This window comes from Heterobasidion irregulare, assembly GCF_000320585.1.
Source record: "Heterobasidion irregulare TC 32-1 unplaced genomic scaffold scaffold_02, whole genome shotgun sequence".
Taxonomy (NCBI): Eukaryota; Fungi; Basidiomycota; class Agaricomycetes; order Russulales; family Bondarzewiaceae; genus Heterobasidion; species Heterobasidion irregulare.
In genome coordinates, this window is record NW_009258198.1 from 3,305,742 (window position 1) to 3,326,024 (window position 20,283).

At 54.1% G+C, this 20,283-nt stretch overlaps 9 protein-coding genes across 9 annotated transcripts; 5 read left to right on the top strand and 4 right to left on the bottom strand.

The window, feature by feature from the left end:
* Positions 1-117: 117 nt before the first annotated feature.
* On the top strand, positions 118-1,400 carry HETIRDRAFT_311198 (uncharacterized protein; the record flags this gene model as incomplete). The annotated part of the gene is made up of 7 exons (XM_009544790.1): positions 118-282; positions 343-473; positions 531-619; positions 673-854; positions 911-1,001; positions 1,062-1,209; positions 1,265-1,400. 7 exons carry the CDS (start codon positions 118-120, stop codon positions 1,398-1,400), a joined length of 942 nt encoding a protein of 313 aa, XP_009543085.1.
* Positions 1,401-1,757: 357 nt separating this feature from the next.
* HETIRDRAFT_443837 (uncharacterized protein) lies at positions 1,758-4,187 on the bottom strand. The gene is made up of 13 exons (XM_009544791.1): positions 3,934-4,187; positions 3,677-3,863; positions 3,556-3,619; positions 3,459-3,496; positions 3,359-3,403; positions 3,245-3,305; positions 2,927-3,180; positions 2,701-2,865; positions 2,371-2,650; positions 2,289-2,305; positions 2,192-2,221; positions 2,072-2,133; positions 1,758-2,011 (listed from the first exon to the last, which is right to left on the bottom strand). The coding sequence occupies exons 1-13, from the start codon at positions 4,176-4,178 to the stop codon at positions 1,795-1,797; spliced, it is 1,665 nt and encodes a 554-aa protein (XP_009543086.1). The 5' UTR covers positions 4,179-4,187; the 3' UTR covers positions 1,758-1,794.
* A 195-nt stretch (positions 4,188-4,382) lies between these two features.
* HETIRDRAFT_425218 (uncharacterized protein) lies at positions 4,383-5,668 on the top strand (the record flags this gene model as incomplete). Its single annotated transcript, XM_009544792.1, has 3 exons — positions 4,383-4,592; positions 4,645-5,314; positions 5,376-5,668. 3 exons carry the CDS (start codon positions 4,383-4,385, stop codon positions 5,666-5,668), a joined length of 1,173 nt encoding a protein of 390 aa, XP_009543087.1.
* Positions 5,669-6,413: 745 nt separating this feature from the next.
* HETIRDRAFT_122081 (uncharacterized protein) lies at positions 6,414-6,998 on the bottom strand (the record flags this gene model as incomplete). The annotated part of the gene is made up of 4 exons (XM_009544793.1): positions 6,414-6,595; positions 6,662-6,823; positions 6,882-6,927; positions 6,978-6,998. The coding sequence occupies 4 exons, from the start codon at positions 6,996-6,998 to the stop codon at positions 6,414-6,416; spliced, it is 411 nt and encodes a 136-aa protein (XP_009543088.1).
* A 264-nt stretch (positions 6,999-7,262) lies between these two features.
* Positions 7,263-9,056, top strand: HETIRDRAFT_59973 (Metallo peptidase M28; the record flags this gene model as incomplete). Its single annotated transcript, XM_009543527.1, has 6 exons — positions 7,263-7,488; positions 7,559-7,776; positions 7,879-8,114; positions 8,171-8,570; positions 8,660-8,905; positions 8,973-9,056. The coding sequence occupies 6 exons, from the start codon at positions 7,263-7,265 to the stop codon at positions 8,973-8,975; spliced, it is 1,329 nt and encodes a 442-aa protein (XP_009541822.1). The 3' UTR covers positions 8,976-9,056.
* On the bottom strand, positions 9,032-12,675 carry HETIRDRAFT_31769 (uncharacterized protein). The gene is made up of 11 exons (XM_009543435.1): positions 11,563-12,675; positions 11,330-11,502; positions 10,865-11,280; positions 10,720-10,809; positions 10,572-10,661; positions 10,473-10,518; positions 10,257-10,416; positions 10,169-10,202; positions 10,095-10,105; positions 9,326-10,036; positions 9,032-9,271 (listed from the first exon to the last, which is right to left on the bottom strand). Exons 1-11 carry the CDS (start codon positions 12,538-12,540, stop codon positions 9,200-9,202), a joined length of 2,781 nt encoding a protein of 926 aa, XP_009541730.1. The 5' UTR covers positions 12,541-12,675; the 3' UTR covers positions 9,032-9,199.
* A 234-nt stretch (positions 12,676-12,909) lies between these two features.
* HETIRDRAFT_44593 (uncharacterized protein) lies at positions 12,910-13,545 on the bottom strand (the record flags this gene model as incomplete). The annotated part of the gene is made up of 1 exon (XM_009543524.1): positions 12,910-13,545. One exon carries the CDS (start codon positions 13,543-13,545, stop codon positions 12,910-12,912), a length of 636 nt encoding a protein of 211 aa, XP_009541819.1.
* A 608-nt stretch (positions 13,546-14,153) lies between these two features.
* Positions 14,154-17,151, top strand: HETIRDRAFT_415277 (uncharacterized protein; the record flags this gene model as incomplete). The annotated part of the gene is made up of 12 exons (XM_009544794.1): positions 14,154-14,377; positions 14,435-14,538; positions 14,595-14,830; positions 14,888-15,157; positions 15,220-15,319; positions 15,381-15,456; positions 15,517-15,671; positions 15,739-15,893; positions 15,956-16,270; positions 16,339-16,505; positions 16,558-16,732; positions 16,798-17,151. The coding sequence occupies 12 exons, from the start codon at positions 14,154-14,156 to the stop codon at positions 17,149-17,151; spliced, it is 2,331 nt and encodes a 776-aa protein (XP_009543089.1).
* Positions 17,152-18,158: 1,007 nt separating this feature from the next.
* HETIRDRAFT_471745 (uncharacterized protein) lies at positions 18,159-20,013 on the top strand. Its single transcript, XM_009544795.1, has 7 exons — positions 18,159-18,245; positions 18,317-18,589; positions 18,687-19,025; positions 19,090-19,218; positions 19,279-19,397; positions 19,456-19,585; positions 19,647-20,013. Exons 1-7 carry the CDS (start codon positions 18,198-18,200, stop codon positions 19,806-19,808), a joined length of 1,200 nt encoding a protein of 399 aa, XP_009543090.1. The 5' UTR covers positions 18,159-18,197; the 3' UTR covers positions 19,809-20,013.
* Positions 20,014-20,283: the final 270 nt, after the last annotated feature.

Consider the following 20,283-nt stretch of genomic DNA (forward strand, 5'->3'; position numbering starts at 1 on the left):
AGTGCTGAATTTGGAATCTGGTAGTAGCACGTGCACATCCTCTTGAAGCTCATCCGCCGCTTTCGGCACTGACAACCCCATACAACTTCCTTCATCTACTATCGTCCCCCACATACGATGTCGGAACAAGAACGCTCATCGCCAGAATCTATAGCCCACTCTTTCAGCAAAATTCTCGCTCCATCCAAGACGTCGTCAAAGTCACGAAGTCAACAAGATGTCGAAGAAGGGGTCAGGAAGCTGCGGCGCCTTATTCTCATCGACGGTATCCCGTCGCAGGTGGTATGTTATGCGATCTCCCTATCCTCCTATCATATCCATCATATTGTAACATATATTCAGGATTCAACCCTTCGACCGCGGATATGGAAGATCCTTCTGCGCGTCAATGAGCTACCGGCTAGTACTTTCCTTGAGTATGTCGCTCGAGGGCCATGCGCGGTCAGAGAAAAGATCCGGAACGATACATTCAGGTTCATCTGAGAAATATTGACTCTCTCATACAATGACAATTGAAGCGTTGCTCCCAGGACACTCGCCACCGACCGTGGATTCAAAGAGCGTGTTCGAGAGGACATGCTGGTTCGGTTATTGGATGCCTTTGTCTGGCGGAACCACGGTCTGTTGGTACCTGATCATGTCGAACTGTCTATTCACTCTGTATCTGAATAGATCGACAAGAGACCCATCATCTAGATTTCACCTATGTACAAGGCATGAATGTGCTCGCTGCGCCCTTCTTGTATACAATGCCTTCAGAGCTGGAAGCCTTCTTTTGTTTTGCCAATTTTATCGAGGAGTGCTGCCCACTTTATGTTCAGCCAACGCTGGAAGGCGTACATCGTGGCCTGAAGGTATGTTATCGTAGCACAAGCATCATGCACCTTCTCACCTTGTCTCCCCCCATTAGCTCCTTGATCGCTGCTTGCGGATAGTGGACCCTGAACTGTTCGCTTACCTTCGATCAAAAAACTTGTCCGCTGAGCTTTATGCATTCCCCTGTATGCTGATCAACTGTATTTTGAAGCAACACTCTTTTTTGCTAACTATTTCCATTGCAGCGGTGCTGACCCTTTGCGCATGCACACCGCCTCTTGACCAAGTTCTCAAACTTTGGGACTTTCTCCTGGCATTCGGCGTTCACTTGAACGTGCTTTGTGTCATCGCGCAACTCTTGCTAATCCGAGACGAAGTCATGAACTCTTCCTCGTGAATTTATTTCCCCGCATATGATCGCATGCGTCTCTAACGTATATCGACTCAGGCCGATGCGAATCCTTCGCACATTTCCTCCTATCGAGGCTCTACCTGTCATTGGGATAGCGGTCACCCTAGTCCGTGACCTGCCCCCGGAACTATACGACGAACTCGTCCGACATCCATACGATATCAATGTATAACTCAGCTTAATTCAGCAGTACATCCCACTGGTCATCCAGCCTATCATCTACCCATCTCATCGCCATTTCCGGTTTAATCGTTCGTCTCGTCCCTTGTCACATTGTTGTCAAATTTTTCGCTTTCTGGAACCGTTTCACTTGCTTTATTACCACAACGAGCACACCCTTCTCTTGTAATGATACATCGTCGCACACTCGTGTATACCACTGTAATCTTGGCCTCATTTTCCTACAGTCATGGACGCTCACGTTCTATATTTTTCTGCCGTAGCAGCTGGCCTGCCCTGCCGCTTGAATAATATCAAGAGGCAAATGTTGTATTTCTGACTGCGTGTGCTCTTACAACGGGATTATCCAGAGCCAAATTATAGGTTAGTCAAGCGATGAGTGCAAGCTACATTCTATACACCCCAAAGCCCTTCCGGGCACCGTCCCACGTCGTACTCGGACCCCCTGTGTGCTCACGCGCCGCCAGCGCGAGCCCAAGGCCTACAACATCCCGGGTATCCGTGGGCTTGATGATCCCATCGTCCCATAACCGTGCAGTAGCGTACAGTGCCGACGACTGAGCCTCAATTTCTGCCTTGAGCGATGCGTGCTGCGAAGGGTCACTGTGTTTCAAGTTTTCGGTCAGTTCTGTCTATCTGTGGAAGATAAGGGATCGGGACTACCGGGAGACCGTCTGCATTACTTGGGATAGCTGCCCCGACCCCATGACAGATACCTTCGCATTCTAGAGAAAATCACAGGGATCAGAAAGAGGGGGGGATGTGATGGCGAGCGCAGCGTACAGGCCACATCCACAAGAAGCGTGGAGAATACTAGAAATTCATGATTAGCCAGCCATCAGTTTGAGTAGACCTTGCATGGGCGATGCAGAACACTCACAGCACGGCCGGCCATGCCTGTTGCAATGAAGAGAATATGAGATCAGCCGCTAAGGAACTTCCCAAGCTGTATATAGACCGACCGTAATTCCCGGCACCAAAGCTACCCCCAACAATCACAGTTAGCTTTGGCACGTCAGCGCACGCAACTGCGCGGACCATCTTCGCGCCGTCCTTTGCGATGCCGCCCTTTTCAGCTTTGGACCCGACCATATAGCCCGTAACGTTCACAAGGAACAGGAGGGGAATCTGGCGCTGTGAGCACAGCTGAATAAAGTGCGTTGCTTTGAGAGCTGAGGGGGAGAACAGAATGCCGTTGTTCGCCACGATACCGACAGGGTAGCCGTGGATGTGAGCGAAGCCCTAGAGAAAATGAGAGGGGGAGATGAGGAGATGGTTACAGAGTAGCCCACAGTTATCATTGTGGTGCCGTACTCCTTCTTGAACTCGCGGAATCGACTTCCGTCAACAATACGGGCTATGACATCTCGCATGTCGAAGGCCTGGCGGAGGTCAGTACCCACAATCCCATGAAGCTCAGAGGAAGGATAAAGCGGGTCTTCTATGGGTGCCGGAGGCTGCGATCAGAGATGTCAAAGTTATGCGCGTTCGTAGAGGCAACATAGCTCGGCTACTCACAGCTACTTCTCTTCCGCCAGCCTTTCCAAGGTCGCCTACAATACCCCGGGCGATGGCAATAGCATGTTCGTCATCACGCGCCAAGTGGTCTGTCACACCGCTCTCGCTGGAGTGCATTTGACCGCCTCCAAGGGTCTCTTCGTCAACCTCTTCGCCTGTTGCAGCTTTCACCAAAGGTGGCCCGGCGAGAAAGATACGGCCCTGCTCGCGAACAATGATGTTTTCGTCTGCCATAGCAGGTACGTACGCTCCGCCTAATGCGAACCTTGTCAAGGCACACCGCGATATGAGATCAATGTGAGAGTGTTCTGTTCTTACCGGCTACTGAGATTCCATGGACGATGGCGATTTGCGGTATGCCTAATGCAGACATTTGTGCCTAATTGTGAAATTGAGTGCAGGCTTTTGATAAGAAGGATTCTGAATACTAACCATGTTATAGAATATTCGACCGAAATGTTCCTTGTCTGGAAATACCTGGAGGCACACTCAGACTATAGCCCCATAAGAATCAAAGACTAGAGGCACTTGCATTGGCTTGATGTGGAAGCGCAGCGCCACCCGATTCGACTAAAGAGTGAAGAGGTATAAGCGGCTACGACACCGTATCACATCTTCGACTGACTTACCAACGTAGACGCATGGGAGGCAGTTTTCCCTGGCAATTTCCTGCGCACGTAGATGCTTCTTAACCTGCAGCAATACAATGTACATCAGATATGAGTATGGCCAGATTGTTATTGAACCCACAGTCAGAGGGTAATAAGATCCGCCCTTAACGGTCGCGTCGTTGACAATTACCATGCACTCTCTTCCAGAAATTCTGCCTATTCCTGTGATGATGCCAGCGCCTGGAACAGCCTCAGGATATACGTCCTGGGCAGCGAGAGGTGATAGCTCCAAGAAAGGTGTATGCGGATCTAACAGAAGAGACAAACTACGTTAGACGAGGGTGCCCTGTTCAGGTACTCATGCATCTGGTCATGAATGTGCATGACGGAACTGACCGTTCTCGAGGAAGCTTCTTCCCCTTGCTCTTCATCCTCTCTGCAGCCTTCAAGCCTCCTCCTAGTCTGCCTTGGGATAGCTTCTCCTCGAAATCAGCCACGAGCCCATCCATGTCCTTAGATTTAGTTACGAACTCGGGGGTCGATGGTGAGATGAAGGAAGGAAGGACAGAAGCATGATATAGTCTGTATGCCCCAGGAGTGAGCAATCTCCGATTCATATACCGAGCGAACGCGATCCGCATGGCCGTAAGATATCCAGCGTTACGTCTGTGGTGGACGAGTATTGAGTGTACTGTTTCCCCGCATCACGTTACCGCTGCTCGCATCCAAGTTCCGATGGATCGACGTCCGCTTACCCCTGTGCTAGGGTTAGGACTTCTCCAGCTTATGATCGCACCTTCAAGCTTCAACACCCTCTTGGTTTCGCAGTGTGCGTGACTCACCCCATGGCTTTGGGTGAAACTACGTTCCGACACACCGCGCATTTGCCTAGTCAAAGCGTCATGAGGTTTCTCTCCCCATGGATTCGTTCCGCATGCATTTCTGTCGCTCTTCATTTCCCTCGATTGAAAACGTCGGCTGCATGTCTTTCGACAGTGCCTCCATCCGAGAATCCATCATTTGAGCGTGTTAAAGGAACCCCTAAATCGCTGAATGTATGTTCAAGATTAATTTCGATGACTTTTCACGACGCCGACCGGTTTCCAGGTCACAGAGGAGCGGCGCCCTGTCGCAGCATTCCGTAGATTCGGAACTTTGAACCAGCATCATCTTCGAAAATCTGATTTCGTGAAGCTCGACGGCGAGTTGTCCGCCTGCCATGTGGAAAATATCGAACAAGGCGTCTCTGCGTACAGCGAAAAAATTCAATTCACCTACGGGTCACGACGGCCGTTTCCCCCGGAAACTCATGGATTTTTCTACTACTGGGCGAACCCAGATATACCCACTGAGGGCCAAATCCGCTTCCGTGTGACCCGAGACAGCGAACCTTCTAGCTTTGTCAGCGGCTCCGATCTTCTTGCTTTGGACGGCCTCCCATGGTGTATAACAATTTTCCGGGCGTTTACGGTGTTGGGGTATAGTCCTTTAGGCGAATTGCTTGTCAAGGAAAATCTGGGCACCAAAGAGATCGCGGAACAAGCGAGGTCTCTGCGCACACGTCTCGGCCAGATGACCGTCAGACGCTTAAATGTAAAACGAATCCGCCCGGTCATGAAACTTGGCCAGGTGTTCCCTATGAATCTTTCGAGCCCCACATTCGTCATCTGGACTGATCGTGAAGACGTCGCCACCGAGACTAGGAATTTTCATCCGTGGACGTATAAGTCTACTAATCCCAGGACGCAGCGACGCACATACTCTGCTTTTGATGCAGGTATCTCAGTTCCTACTTTTTAGACGAGTTCTCACGCACACGTTGATGAATTGGCTCACAGGCCTCATTCATGTTTGTTTTGAACGCTCTCCCTTGCCGGCTCACGCTGGCAAGCGAGTTTTAGCCATGCGCCTCGTGAGGATTGTAGAGCCTGTCCGGTTGAAACCGCCCGAGCAGATCAACAGGAAAAGACTGATGCCTCCCCTTGAAGAGGGAAAATTCATCATCCGGGCAACAAATAAGCTGTGGACGATAGACTGTGAAGGCTCGGGCCAGAGGGCCATCGCATTTAGACGTCTTTTTGACGGCCAGATGTCTGATGGAGGGGTGGTTGCTGAGGAGGGGCAATCGTAACGATCTCACATCCTCGCCATTTTTCCAGAACGTGCGTGTACCCTCGTTCTAGGTTTGGCGGACGCTCAGATGCTCATATGAAATGCAAGCTCATGTATCAATAGATTGTATACCTCAACGGTGGTGATGTATAAATCCGGTTCTCTTCTTAAACTTTGTCTTGAGTTCTTTGGAAAGGAGCAGCCTTCCGCATTGAGCACCTATTGCCTTGAACGCGAGCGCTAACGCCTGCAACGTTTCGTCCTTGACACTTCACCGTTTTTTTGGCCCATTCGCCTCCTTCAGTATACCCATCCACGGCATGTTTTTTTATCTACCAGTAAATTCAAGTTATGTTTGAGCATATTCTATACATTTGTGTTGCCACTCAGGTGTTCGAACTGCATTAGACCAGACAGTACTAACACATTCCGTATCTCGAGGTTCAAATGGATCACTTGAGGAGTTTTGGGACGCAGAATGGCCGAAAAACGATCTGGCCAAGGACAGGCTCGCGTAGCAAAAATAGCCAGATAGTCTACATTCAAATCTCAGAGTAAGGGGTATACACAGAACAACTGTCTTCTGTGTAAGCCACGGAGACTAAGTAAAGGTTATGTCACCGCTGAGATTTTTTTGAAAGATCGAGGCATGCGCACATGCAAAAGATCTGCTATCATAGCGTGAGTCGGCAGCGCACCAACCTCGATCGCTCCTGTCCCCCGCTGATCCCAGAAGTCCAAACCAGCGTCTCACAGACTCCCTTTCAGGTATGCCCGGTGCCTATGATCGCGCTGATCCGCGCGTCGAACCCCTCGGTGCGGATGGGCATCTCGGGGGTGTGGAACGGGTTCTTCATGACGGCGTCAGCGTAGGCCTCGTACACCTTCTGGAGGACGGCGTCGGCGGAGTGCTCGGCGAGAGACGTGAGGAGGACGAATTTTGTTCCTAGCGTGTACCGGATGGTATGAGATGGGATCGGGATGGAATACATGGAAAGGGCGTCGTGCTCACCGGTGAGTGTAAGGGAGATGGTCATCTTGAACGACTCGCCCTCAATGACGTGAGCGCCTGAGCTGGGCCCGCTGGGGGAGAGACGGCTGGTGATGGCGTGGATGCCATGGAGAGTACCGGCGAGGACGAGGTACTCGTTGGACGTGAGCTGGGCAAGGCCCTCTGCGTTGCCGCGTTAGACTAAGCGTGCACGGGGAGCAGCGGGGGGGAGAACGCGGACCGGCAAAGTTGCGTTGGTAGACGAGGCCGCCAGCTTTGTTGATGACCTAGGCAGAGTCAGCGAGGGATGCGGGAACGGGAGGGGGCAGGGACAGACCCAGAGCCCGAAGATGGCCATTCTGGCGTATGTGTCGCTCAGCACCGCGATAGAAACACACAGAACCGGTATTTATGGTAGCTCGTAACTTCAAAAAATGATACTCAGTTGAGAGTTGTGATTCGACCCAGGCTCGAACTGGGGACCTTCTGTGTGTTAGACAGATGCGATAACCAACTACGCCACCGAACCGTGCCATTCAATCCCCATTTGGTTTTCATATCCATTGGCATCAAGCACCACCTGCCAGAGACGACGACGACCACTGCGACGACGACGACGACGATGTCGGCCATCTCCCGCTGGACATTGTGGTCCCTCTCAGGATGTATTCTCATCGTGCTTGCCCTTGTCCAGTGCACCGAGCAAGCCGCCTCCCTTGGGGAACGCCAGCTGCGCCCTCTCTCGCTCTCCGCCCTCGCCGCCCTCGTCGGCTCCCCTGACCCCATCAAGAACATTGACCCGTCCAACCCTCGCTCCCACCTGTCCCACATCCTCATTCCCCGTCCACGTACGCTTCTTGCCTCTCTACGCTCACTCTCCTCTCCCCACCAAGCGCTGACACGTATCCCTGCTCTCAGCCGACACCGCGAACAACACCCTCGTCCGCACGTACATAATCTCCACCCTCCGCGCCCTCAATTGGCACATCGAGGAGGACTCTTTTGTCGATACCACGCCCTATGGCCCCAAGAATTTCACCAACGTCATCGCCACCAAGGACCCCTCCGCGCCTCGTCGCGTCGCCCTCGCCGCCCACTTCGACAGCAAATTCTTCGAGAAGTCGCCCGAGAATCAGGTGCGTGACTTTTCTCCGCCCTCCCCTCCGCGCTGTGTGCCTGTATGCGCATATAGGCACGTGTACGGCGTACCAACCCTTGCCTTCCCGTCTGCACAGTAGTTCCTCGGCGCGACCGACTCTGCAGCGCCATGCGCCCTCATGCTAGACCTTGCCGAGGCCCTCAATCCCCTCCTTGATGCGCGTGCGAAACGCCTCGCTGACGCCGAGGGCACATTCAACCCCGACGCGGACGAGGACGAGGACGAGGCGCTGCACACGACCCTTCAGCTCATATTCTTCGACGGCGAAGAGGCGTTCAAGGACTGGACAGATACAGACTCGATATACGGCGCGCGGTACGTTCGTCTCAGCCTCCCTCCGCATCTAGGCTAATAATCACCGTTTCTGCCAGCCACCTTGCGGACAAATGGTCGTCTACCTTCCTTCCCCCCCACCCGAAACGCCGCCTTCTCCCCTACTCTTCCCCCCCGACCGCGCTCAGCACCCTCGAGCACCTCGTCCTGCTCGACCTTCTCGGTGCCTCCGCCCCGCGCATCCGCTCCTTTTTTCCCGACACCGGATGGCTCTTCGACATGCTCGTGCGTGCCGAGGACAGGCTCCGCGCTGAGGGGCTGCTAGATCCTGCGGGTGCGGGCGCGGCGGAGGCTTGGCGGAGCTTTTTTGTGCCGCGCACGGGGAAGGAGGCCAGCATGGGCTACGTCGGCGACGACCACGTCCCGTTTCTGCGGCGCGGCGTCAGCGTGCTGCACGTCATCGCCGAGCCGTTCCCGCGCGTCTGGCACACGCTCGCCGTGCGTACCCCCTTCCTCTCGTCCCACCTCGTCCCATATGTTTCGCTGACCTCTTGGCGTTTGCGCTGTGCCGCGTCGTGTGTTCGCAGGATGACGCGAGCGCGCTCGACCTGCCGACCCTCCGCCGGTGGAACCTCCTGCTGCGTGTCTTCTTCTGTGAGTACCTCGGCCTGCAGCCGGACGTCGGCGCCGGCGCAAAACGCGACGCGCATGCGCGACTCCGCGAGGCCCCGCATCCGCACCGGGGCGAGGAGCCGCCGACATCGTCGACGCCGCCGGAGAGTGAGCGGGTGACGGGCGCGCAGCCGAATGTGCGGCGCTCGGATAGCGAGTTGGTGAGCTTTTTTTTTGCTTGCGTGGTGGGATTTTTTCGTGTGCTGAGATGTTGATGTGTATGCTTAGTAGGAGATCTGGATGGGCCAGAGTGCATTGCTTGAGTCTATAGCCATGTACTGTCGTTTGGAATACAGGTCAAAATGGATATGCAATGAGGTGTCAGAGAGTGCTTGAGTATGTGCGGTATAGAGGTCAACGACGAGGCAGTATGCGAGAGAAGATAATACAGGAGAAAGCACAACATTCTGTGAGATAAGATTCGCAAATCAAACAAGACCCGCACAAGTAGGCCATCACAACGCGTTCAGCCTATGCAAACAGTCCAGCACCAGACCCAGCATGAGCAGGCTGAAGCTGTTCATCCCCTCGACCTCCTCGCTCTTATCTTCCTGCGTTCCACGGGGCCCAGGCACACGAACGGTCCTCCTGCGATGTGCATACGTCCACTCGAACGCCTCCCACGCGCGCACGAGGCCCGCACCCAGTGCTGCGTCGTCCGCGCGCCCGATGTCGGGCACGATGCGGTTCTGCACGTCGTGCACGAGCGCACCGGCGTGGAGCTTCATCGCAAACGTGCGGTTCGCGCGCCAGCGCGGCTGCGTGCACTTGGCGAGGATCGTGCCGACGACAACTTCTTCCTCCGCGAGACGGACGTCCGGCGCGTCCGTGAGCGTGTGCGTCGCGCGGATGTAGTGCAGCTCGCGGGTGTAGTGAGCGAAGAGCGTGTCGAGCTCGGCGGGCGGGAGCGGTGGGGTGGGCGTGGTGGGGGTCGCAGGGGGCAGAGCGGTGAGGGGCGACGAAGTGGTGAGCGTGCGTTTGATGAGCGGGGCGAGGGCGCAGAAGATCGGGTCCGCGTACGGGTCGGTCGGCGCGTCGGGGAGGGCGAGCGGCGCATGCGGGTCGACGAGCTCGATGTTGCGGAAGAGCACGCCGAGCGCGCGGTCCGACTCGTAGTAGTCGGCGTCGCGCGCGTCGGAGACCTCGGCCTTCTTCCAGTCGGGCTTGAACGGGATGAGCGAGCGCGGGAGCGGGTTCGCGTCGAGGTCGACGGGGATGCCGTTCTTCGGGTAGTCGACGGCTTGGGAGCAGAGCTGGGCGAGCTTCAGACAGCGCGCGTCGCGGGGGCCTTCCTGCAGGAGTAGTCAGGTTGATAATGGGAGGGGACGTATGTGAAGCTTGGGTGCTTACGCTGGATTGGTCTGGTCGAGTTGTACAGTCATGGTCAGCCGGCTCTATGCGCGAGGAAAAGGAGCGGGACGAACCGGCGATGACAAGATGTTTGTCGGATAGCAGACCCTGGAGAGTAGAGAGTTAGACTCTGGGCGACCGCGTTCTCGGTGTGGCACGCACCAAAACGTCAGAGTTGATATACTCGACGACAAAGTCACATATGTCGTTGATCGTGCTGTCTTGCTCTATCGTGCGAGTACCTGCGCTGATGTACTCGGCTGCATTTTCGTGCCCTGTTGGAAGCAGCTTCGGGTTCTCCGCGTATATATCATACGGGTCTCTACCGACCGAATATGAGGACATGAGTGCGTCAATAATTGATGTAGTGTCACGAACCCATCCAAGTCGCCGCCGCCAAGGCAGGACGCCAAGGGCCGCCCGCCTGCGAACACGGGTTATTGCAACATAGGATACGGAGGCTACAAGGGAACGCACCGGCACTAGGAAGGACGACGACGTTCTTCAAGTGTCGGAAGAAGCAGACTTTGTCTTTGGGAGGCTCGCCTATGGCATACACTCTTTGGACTGACCAGAGGATGATGAGGTTCAGAATCGAGCTCTGGATGTTAGGTGAGCTACTGACCATCGCCAGGGTGGACAACCGGGCTCCTGGATATAACACATTGACCCTTGAGAAACTTGGGCTCGTCTTCTGGAGACTCCTGTATGCATGCTGCAACATAGCGTGCGTGAGCGAGTAGGGCATTTTGGGACTCAAGGTAACCCACCGAAGATGTGCATTTCGGGCAATGTATAGACGTCTTTACGGTCTGCCCCCTCTTGGATATATGCCTCTCCCTCATCTGCAATTCCAACGAGTTGATAACTGGCCGGAACTCGAATGCGAGCTTTATGCTTGATATCACGCAGGACATCGTTCATGGAGTACCGCAACAAGCGGCCGATGAACACATTGGCGATGGCCACCTTACCATCTCTGTCCGTCATGTCCAGGTTCAGCTTGCTTAGTTTATCGAGGATGAATGGCAGGTGAAAGCCGTATCCCAGACCGTTGCCCTTTAGCAACAGCAAGAAGTTATCAAGTGAATCGCCGGCAGTGAACACACTAGCTTTTGCCAAATTTTGAAGCTCCAGAAAGGTCTCTGCCCGGACTCCATTACTTTCTAGTATGGACACCATCGGCCTAAAGAGAGATTAGTTATGAAAGCTAGAGTGAAAAGGAAGGTGCCGACCTATTCAGGTAGGTTGCGTTCGGCCGCGGGAACGCCCGCGCGATTTCAATGTCTGCCTCTTCGACGCCCGGCACTGTAAATTTTCTCATAGACGGGCGCAGTCGCATGATCACGCCTTCAAGCCGTTCGTCCACGGCGACTACACCTTTGTATCCAAGGAACCGTATTTGGTACTGCGACAAGACAAACCTTGTGAATCAGTCAAACGACATCTGGAGCAATTCAGTGCTTACTGCGGATGGCTGCACACTATTAACGCCCGAGTCCCGACGCTTTTCACATAGTTTCTCCCAAATCATGTTCGAGAGCTGTGGTGATATCGTGCCGACACCATCGGTGTACAGGTATTCCTCGTATTGGGCCTCCACAGGAACCAAGTCAGGCATCTCTTCCCACTGGTCCCATCTGATTTTCACAGACGGGTCCGTCGCTGTGAAGGCCTGCGCGATCCGAGCAGCGTACTTCGACGGCTGCTTGATAACGCTAGAGAAGTCGCCCAGGGATTGTCGGATCTTCTCCGCTGTCATCCAGCCCTCTACCGGGTCTTCAAAGCGCGCCATGAACCAAACGGCGTGCTCGCGGAGCGCGGAGGACGAGTAGGCAAGGAACTCGAATGCCCTGCCGGCGAGGATGAACCCGTCTTTCAGGATTCTGCCCACCCGGTGCTGGAGGAACCAAGCACCATCGACATCGCGGTCCCAACGGTATGACAGGCGATCCTCGTCCCTAAAATCGACGCGAATGAAGTTCTCGATGAGCCTGGGATTGCGCTCCTGGAATCGACGGATGACTCGGTTGGACTGTGTCACGTAGGGGCCTTCAAGGAGCATACGCGTGGGGGTGAAGGTGATACGATGGCAGGAGAACGAGCCACTGGACAGCTCGATGTTCTGGATGTGCGGGAGCCCGACACATACACGCTCAAAGCACTTACGTGGAGACTCGCCAAGCTTACGCTCTTTGAGCGTGTCGTGGAAGTGCCGTAAGATGTCCGCCGCTTGTTCGCCCTCGTTCTTGATCAGCTTGTCGATCAACGGTCGGAGGTCGATCAAGAGGTCCTCCGTGTTGAGCAGTCCGTTCCGCAGAAGGGCCTCGATCTGGAACGCATGCTTCCAGTCCAGTTTGACGATCCATTTCTCGATCTTACTCAACTGGCTTTCGGAAAAGAAACCGCGCTTTTCGGCCTCGACCATGCGTTCGGGGAGGCGCATTGGTCGTGGCTCGCATTGCGCATCGCGACAGAGACGCTCGAAAAGAAGGAAATCGTCCCTTTCGAAAAGGACAATGCGGACATGATGCGCGTACGGTGCAATCCTGGCGTGAGCTGCGTCTATCGCTGTTACGCGATCGCGCTCCTTGCGGCTTTTCCGTCGGACTCCGTCTCTAGAACGATTGTTGAAACTGTTTTCCTCTATAATCGGGGGGGTCATCATGTCGAAGACGACAACTGTGGTCAAATTGTTTAATAGACATATAAAACTTAAGGATGTCGTACACACAGGCTTTGCCAAAATCGAAGCCCATCCCTATCTTGCGGATACTTGAGAACTTGATCACGATATGAAAGCATTCCTCTTCCGTCATCCGTTCTCCAAGCTATGCGGATCATGAGTAAGTATCTCTGCCAGATAAAAAATAGAGCTCACTTCGACACGTATCAATTTGTGATCGTACTCGAGTCCCAAGTATCCAGCACTTCTTTGTGTATAGTCTCGCTCATACTCGATCGAGAAGGACCTCGATGCAGTTGGAGACTCACTCGTTCGGAACCATGTCCCAAATTGCACCTTTTCAACCCTCAGACGATGATCTAGTTTCCTCAACTTCTCCTCGCGCTGATACTCCAGCTCAGGGTCCACATAAAGTGTCTTCTGTAGCGTCTCCTTTGTTTCCTTAGGAATGCCGCGCCTTCGCCGAAATGCAGATATCTTTTTGCCCAAGACGCGAATTTCGTGTTCGTTTGAGGGGACTTCTTTAAGCCATGTCAAGAAACGGTCGCCTAAACGAGAAGTAGGAAGAGTCAGAATGCCCGTTCCATTGTTCCCGACGCCACCAGCGATGCTAGGATTGAGCTTTACGCGGAAGTTCGGGGGACGGCCATTGGTCTGAGGGTCATCGGGATCGTAGAAATCGCGACCGTGCAGGACGGTCTCGAACGCCTTTGCGACTTGGTAGTGGGTGGCATTGAAATCTATGCCTTTCAGTTCGAGTTCCATCGTGCGGGAGGGTGTTCTGCTGCGGGGATCGAGTGGCTAGATATATCTATGGACTCACAAGGCTTCTGCGCGTCTACTTAAAGGCTTCTGAATATTTGGGTCACCGCATCAGAAGCTGGGGCGACAAAAGCGGAGAGGCAAAGGACAAAGCGGGGCACAGACCACGTTTGAGACATGCAACATGGCTGCTTGTATATTTCTGTGATAGCAACGCCATGGCTAATGCGTGTTGTGTGCATCAAAGTTACAGCCGTCGCAGATGGAAATGCTTTTCCACGCCTTGTCATTTCCAGCGGCGGCGGGCCTCGCCGCGCGCAGCGCCGCTGTTCACCAGCTGTTCAGTGTTCACCGTCATCTCCAGCTTTCAAGGTCACAAAGAACAATGTCATCTGCGGAGCCATTCGTGGAGCTGAACGCAAAATACGACACCACGTCTGTGATATCCTGTGGAACATATTATGCCTGCCGATATCAAGTGAATTGCCGGCAGTAAATACACTCGCTTTATCTTGAAGCTCTCAAAATATCTTTGCTCAAACTCTATAATCCCCTACTATCACAAACACCATCGACTTGGAAGATGGTAGTCTCCTTGCATCAGTCGTCCCATGAATTTCCGCCCAGACGATGGGTACGAGCGGTGTCGTAAAAGGAAGTATTTCGCCACGCTCTGCGACCCCCGCGGCCAGATGTGGCGCTCATCTTCCCCACTCTCGGAATCCATGACCATCACAACGCTCAATGTCGCGATACTCAAGAAAGTCAAGAACGATGTCATCGGAAATCCATCTGCCAAACTGTCCATAGCACGGGACGAGGTCTTTGTCTCAACGTCAGTGACACATCAATGCTGCCGATGAGGCTCTCTTATGATTTGGGGCCACCGTAGGCTTGTAGACTGTCTGAACGCACCGGAGCAGTTTGAAGGCCCGAGAGGGTCTCAGGATGATATTCGTATAGAAGCTGCTCAAGTCCTTTCTTCTCTCTCTTATGGTGCGTCGCACTGGAGCCCATACGAGTATCTGTCTATAGCGTAATTCAATTGCTAGGATCCTCCGAGGCTTTACACGGCGTGCTCTGTGCAAATGCACACCAAGCCATCCTATTTGCGATCTCCCAGTTCAATGCATCAGAGTCCGTCGGCCTCAAGGCCGCATTTGCGCGCGCGCTTCGCGCACTTGCAGCAGCAACTGCAGAGATTGTCGGACCTTCGCAGTGGGGCCTACATAATGACGACTCCAGCATGCGCGATGAAGCAAAGGTCACGCTTGAGTACTTCTTCCAAGTCCGCCCACTTGTATACTTGTAAGGTACAACCTCTCACCCACTGCGCAATCAACAGCTCGAGGTTCTCGATGTCTACCTTCCCCTCCTCAATGATCCCTCTCCTCAAGTAAGTACTTCTATCGCTCAGCTCCTCGGCTCTGCGCTGCGCACCCAGGAGCACCGACACACAGTAGCGGAATGGCTTCCGCCTATGGACAGAAACAAGGACGTGCGAAGCAAGCGAGGATGGGAAAAGCTGGAGGTCAACAATGCATATGCGCCAGGGCGACAGGGTGGGTGGGTGGCGAGGAACTTGATAAAACTACTACGTCGCAGGGATGTTAAGGTGCGTTTCTTCTCCGTCAGTCATCTCGACGGATCCTGAACGGGATTCGACCGAATGAGCAGGTTCAGGAAGCCGCTCTGTGCGGATTAGCCGCGCTCGCTCAAGATAACTCTGAAGTTGCGGCGGTCCTCGCGAAGTCAGGCTCCGAGACCAATGGTAATGGTGCATCATCGTTTCGCAAGCGCATTATCGCCGAGACTGTAAAGGCTGACTGATCTGACAGAAACATCTGCACTTTCCTTGGCTCTCGCGCTGTGCAAGACGCGCATCACGAGTGTGCAGCTTGCCGCGGGCTTGTGGTGCGTCTGAACACTGATTATTCTCGTTGCGAATGCGTGCAGATGTAGATCCCATACCAGTGCGACGCACATCATCCGAGCTAGCACCGCCAGCCATCACCACCCTGTCCCTCCCGATATGTCATCTGCGCTGACTGTCATGCACGTCATGAATCGCCTCATAGCGTCTCCAACCGAACCACCCCAAACACGTACGAAGGCGTGTTTCATTCTCAGTGCGTGACGTTGTGTGATCTTTCTGTCTGAGTGAATGTCATGAAATTTTGGTTTGCTGTGGTACAGACTACCTAGTCGCCAACGATAACCAGCTGTGTCAGCTGGCCTTTGATCGTGGGTCTCTTAGCAAGCTCGCGGCCTTGGTCAAGTCTATCACCCCCACGGAGAAAGCATCTGAATGGGACGAAGACGAAGCCGAGAGCGTGTCCTGTCTTCGCGAGGTCAGAAATGATTCATCCCTATCTGCGATGTAATTCTACTCAGCTGAATCCCCACATGTCAGGCAGCGCTCATAGCCATATCCGTTCTCGCGATGGCAGACAATGGCATACGCTGTGACATCACTGACAACCTCCACTTGATACCCTTCATCAGTGTCGCACTCTCGCATCGCTATGCTGGCGTCCGATATGGCGCTTGTCAATGTGTCCGTGCGCTCAGCCGCTCTGTCGCAGTAGTGCGGACGAGCCTGTTTGATAGTGACCTCGGCAGGAGCCTGTATCAGACATTCGCAAATGATACTGAGGACCCGCGCGTCACCTACGCTGCCCTTTTGGCGGTATGTAACCTGGTCAACGAACACTCGCCGATGCGGGAGGTTCGTGAGCATCACTTGTAACTTAGAACGCTTGCTAACCTTGTCCTCCTTTTTGTATTCGATCGCAGCCTTTTTTGAACGACGGCTTGATCAAGAGGCTTTTGCAGTTGATACACTCTGGACATGCCAAGCTCAAACTCAATGCTCTCTGGGCTCTCAAGAACCTGATCTTCAAGTACACGTCAGGCAGGAAGCAGGCCATCATGAACGAGTTCGGGTGGGACGAAATCGAGAGGCACGTCGTGGCAGTGAGTTCAGTTCAGCTCAAGTGCTTATTGTGGATGCAGGTTGCTCTCGGACCCGGATTCGGGCGTTCAGGAGCAAGCCCTGCACGTCTTGCGCAATTTTGCGTCCTCTGAGGAGGACGTGGAGCAGGTATTCCAAGAGCTCGGGGGAGATGACGCGCTGCTCCAGCTGCTGAAAAATGCGCTGATTTCTAAGAATGGCGATGTCGTGCTGCAGGTATGTCCTTGTGTCTCTCCCCATTCCTATTGCTATCACGATAATAACCACTGAGTGTGCGTCAGGGAGCGTGGGTCCTCTGCAACCTGGCGAACGGCACAGCCGATCACCAGGCGCACATCCTGGGGAACGCTCAGATCCTACGTGCGTTGCGGTCGTGTCTCGTGGATGCGCCAATGGAGGTTCGGCGCGCGGCCGTGTCGTGCGTACTGCAGCTGGCCAGTGGGGACCCGTGGAGGCGCCAAGAGCTGCGCGAGGCCGGGATCGACGGGACGCTGCGGCATATCTGCGAGTACGCAGGCGCGGTGAGTCCGATATCGTTCTCTGGGAACCCTATGAGCCTCGAGCGCGAGGTGAAGGACAAGGCGCGGCAGGCGCTCGATTGCATCGAACATGGTGGAGAGTTATTGGCTCCATAAGTGTGTCATGTTATCTATATCTTTGCTTTTTTTTTATAAAGGGGCACATGTGCACATCCATCCTCTGCTCGGCACTTGGGCGTACAATGCAAAAGTGGCAGCATAATGGCAAAAAATTGTGAGAATCGATCGTGTCAGTCTCGCACCTCCACTTCACAAACATGTCGTTACATTTTGAGGTGGGTTCGAAAAGCTCAGGGAAGTCGTCTTAGGCGTAAAGTTGAAGCCGTCAGATTCTTTGCAGCCTCAATAGTCAAGTAGCCACTTTCCAGACATTTAACCTTCAATGCTTCAGCAAGACCGGCCTCGCGAGGAGAGTCTTACATGGTTTCGGTCGACAGCTCATCATTGAGCGCAACAGAAGTAGACATGAATCTGCTACGACAGTGAGCTCTTGACCCCGAGTCTGCTGGCGTTAGCGATAGACGGATCCTAGGTATCTGAAGGGCTGAGCGTCGTTGAGTGGGCTGGGCTATTGTTGGGCTCAAGTACTCCTCCATTAGGCCTGGACTATGAAGATCGCGTGCCATCCAGAAAAAGTCGATAAAGCAATAAAAATGGTGACATCCCCAGATGGCTCCCAGCGTTAGCAGCGCCGGCGAATGTCGCAAGCTCGATTCCTTGTATATCATGGTGTCCAATACACTCAAAAGCAGTTCTCCGGTACAGGCCGCTCGAGATAACAGCAACAACGGAAGATTTGCGAGCATCCCGGAGCCATGACTCGCCCAATGGCGCTGTTAAATATTGGGCGAGCATCCAATCGGAACAAACGAGCTCAGAGACGGTGAAGGTGTTGCCTGTGATACCTAAGGATAAGGGAGGTTAGTGTGTGATATTTTGCGAAGGCTTAGGCTGCCTGGCTGCCGTTGTTTAATGCGCCGGATGCCATGAGACGAGTTGGAGGAGAGGAGGCGGGAGGCGGAGTCCGGGATAACCCGCGGCTCTGTCCATCGGGGTTTCCTCTTTCGGGCCCCCAACGTTACTTCATCCTCCTTCCTTCCTCCCATCCTCTCCTCCTCCTCTCCCCCTCCCCCTCTCCTTCCATGGCCTCCCTCGCCCGTCTCCGGCCTCGCATCGCACCTAGATTATCTGTATGTCTCAGGTTTTACACAAATCAATCATGTTGGACTGACCAAGTCTATATTTTCTTTCTTCCGTTCAGGCCTTCGCGCGCTCGTTGCAGACCGCGGCGGACAGCACACAGCTCGTCCACCCTCTTCCGGAAGAGGGCTCAAAACCATTTACCGTCAAGCTTCACGAGGACTCCTTCCGCGCGTATCGCACGGAGACGCCCGAGCTTGAGGTTCAGGTCACCAAAGATGGTCTCATCAAGATGTACCGCGAGATGACCCTCATGCGTCGTATGGAGCAGAGCGCAGACGCTCTCTACCGCTCCAAACTCATCCGCGGCTTCTGCCATCTTGCAATTGGCCAGGTGCGTCTCTTTTTCGCCTTTGTGTGCCGAACGCGCACAGACGTGGCAGGTCCGCTGACGTCGTTTCGCGCTCGCTTCCCTTTCGGCGCGTCTGCAGGAAGCCGTTGCTGTAGGTATGGAGAATGCAATCACCCCCGACGATCTCGTCATCACCTCATACCGCTGTCATCCATTCGCCGTTCTCCGCGGCGGCACCGTTGCGGGTGTGCTCGGGGAGCTGCTTGGGCGCCAGTCGGGCATGTCCAACGGCAAGGGCGGATCAATGCACATCTTCACACCCCGCTTCTTCGGAGGTAACGGCATCGTTGGCGCGCAGGTCCCAGTCGGGGCGGGCATCGCTTTTGCACAGAAGTACCTCGAGAAGCCGACCGCGACATTTGCCATGTACGGTGATGGCGCGAGTAACCAGGGTCAGGTGTTCGAGGCGTTCAACATGGTTCGTTCTTTCCGTCTCAATTACTCTGCGATTATACGGTTGCGCTCATACATATTGTTTCCAGGCAAAACTGTGGAACCTTCCATGCGTTTTCGTCATCGAGAACAATAAGTATGGAATGGGAACGTCCGCCGAACGTAGCTCTTCCAACACGGAGTACTACACTCGTGGCGATAAGATCCCCGGTATCCAGGTGCGTATCTATCCATAATATTCTTAATTGTGTCTTCTATCTCATCTTATGCCTTATCAGGCTAACGGCATGGACATCGTCGCCTCGTCCCAGGCTGTCAAGCACGCTCGTGAATGGGCCATCTCCGGCAAGGGCCCTCTGCTCCTCGAATTCGTCACGTACCGTTATGGTGGTCACTCGTACGTCTATCACCTGCTCGACGTGAGCCCTGTTCACCCATTCTCTGTAAATTTGCAGTATGTCCGACCCCGGAACCACGTACCGTACTCGCGAGGAGGTCCAGCGCATGCGTAGCACGCAGGACCCTATCCGCGGGCTCGAGCGCTACATCGAGGAGTGGGGCGTTGCGACCGCCGAGGAGCTCAAGGTGCGTTTTCACCGTCCGCATTCGCTTCTCCTGCTGACCTTCGTCTTTCCTGCGCTCCCAGAAAATTGACAAGGAGGGCAAGGCGATCGTCGACAAGGCCGTAGAGGAGGCCAAGGCGTCGCCCGAGCCCGCGCTCGTCGACCTCTGGACCGACATCTACTACAAGGGCACCGAGCCGCCGTTCATGCGCGGACGCGAGCGCGAGGAGGTGCACCACTACTGATCGGTTGGGCTGACGCGCTATCCTGCCGGGGCGATGGGAGCGTCGGATGTTTGATGTAGGGGTTGCGTTGCCTTTGCCTTTGTCGTTTGTTGTTGGTGTCGATTGGGGCGGTTGTAGACGATTAGTTCATCAGTATTCACTCCGTAGAATGTTCGCGCTCTGTGGCATATAATTGCATACGCTATTGTTGGGCACACTTTGAAGAGCAGAACATGGAGTTCTACGAATTGCCTATCATTTGGACGCAGCAAGGAGGGTAGATTATCCATCCGTAGTGGAATTACGAACGCTGCCTATACAACTAGAGCAACCTACCAGCTGGATTTAGGGGGTTCAAAATTTGTGTGTTTTCCATGCAACAAATTGAGATGATAACATGGTCAAAGTGAACTGCATTTCGGGCTATGCCAGTGAGCGTGACAAACGTGTCGCATATGGCTTTCACCTTCAGCTTGTGTCCTGTAATGCGCAGACT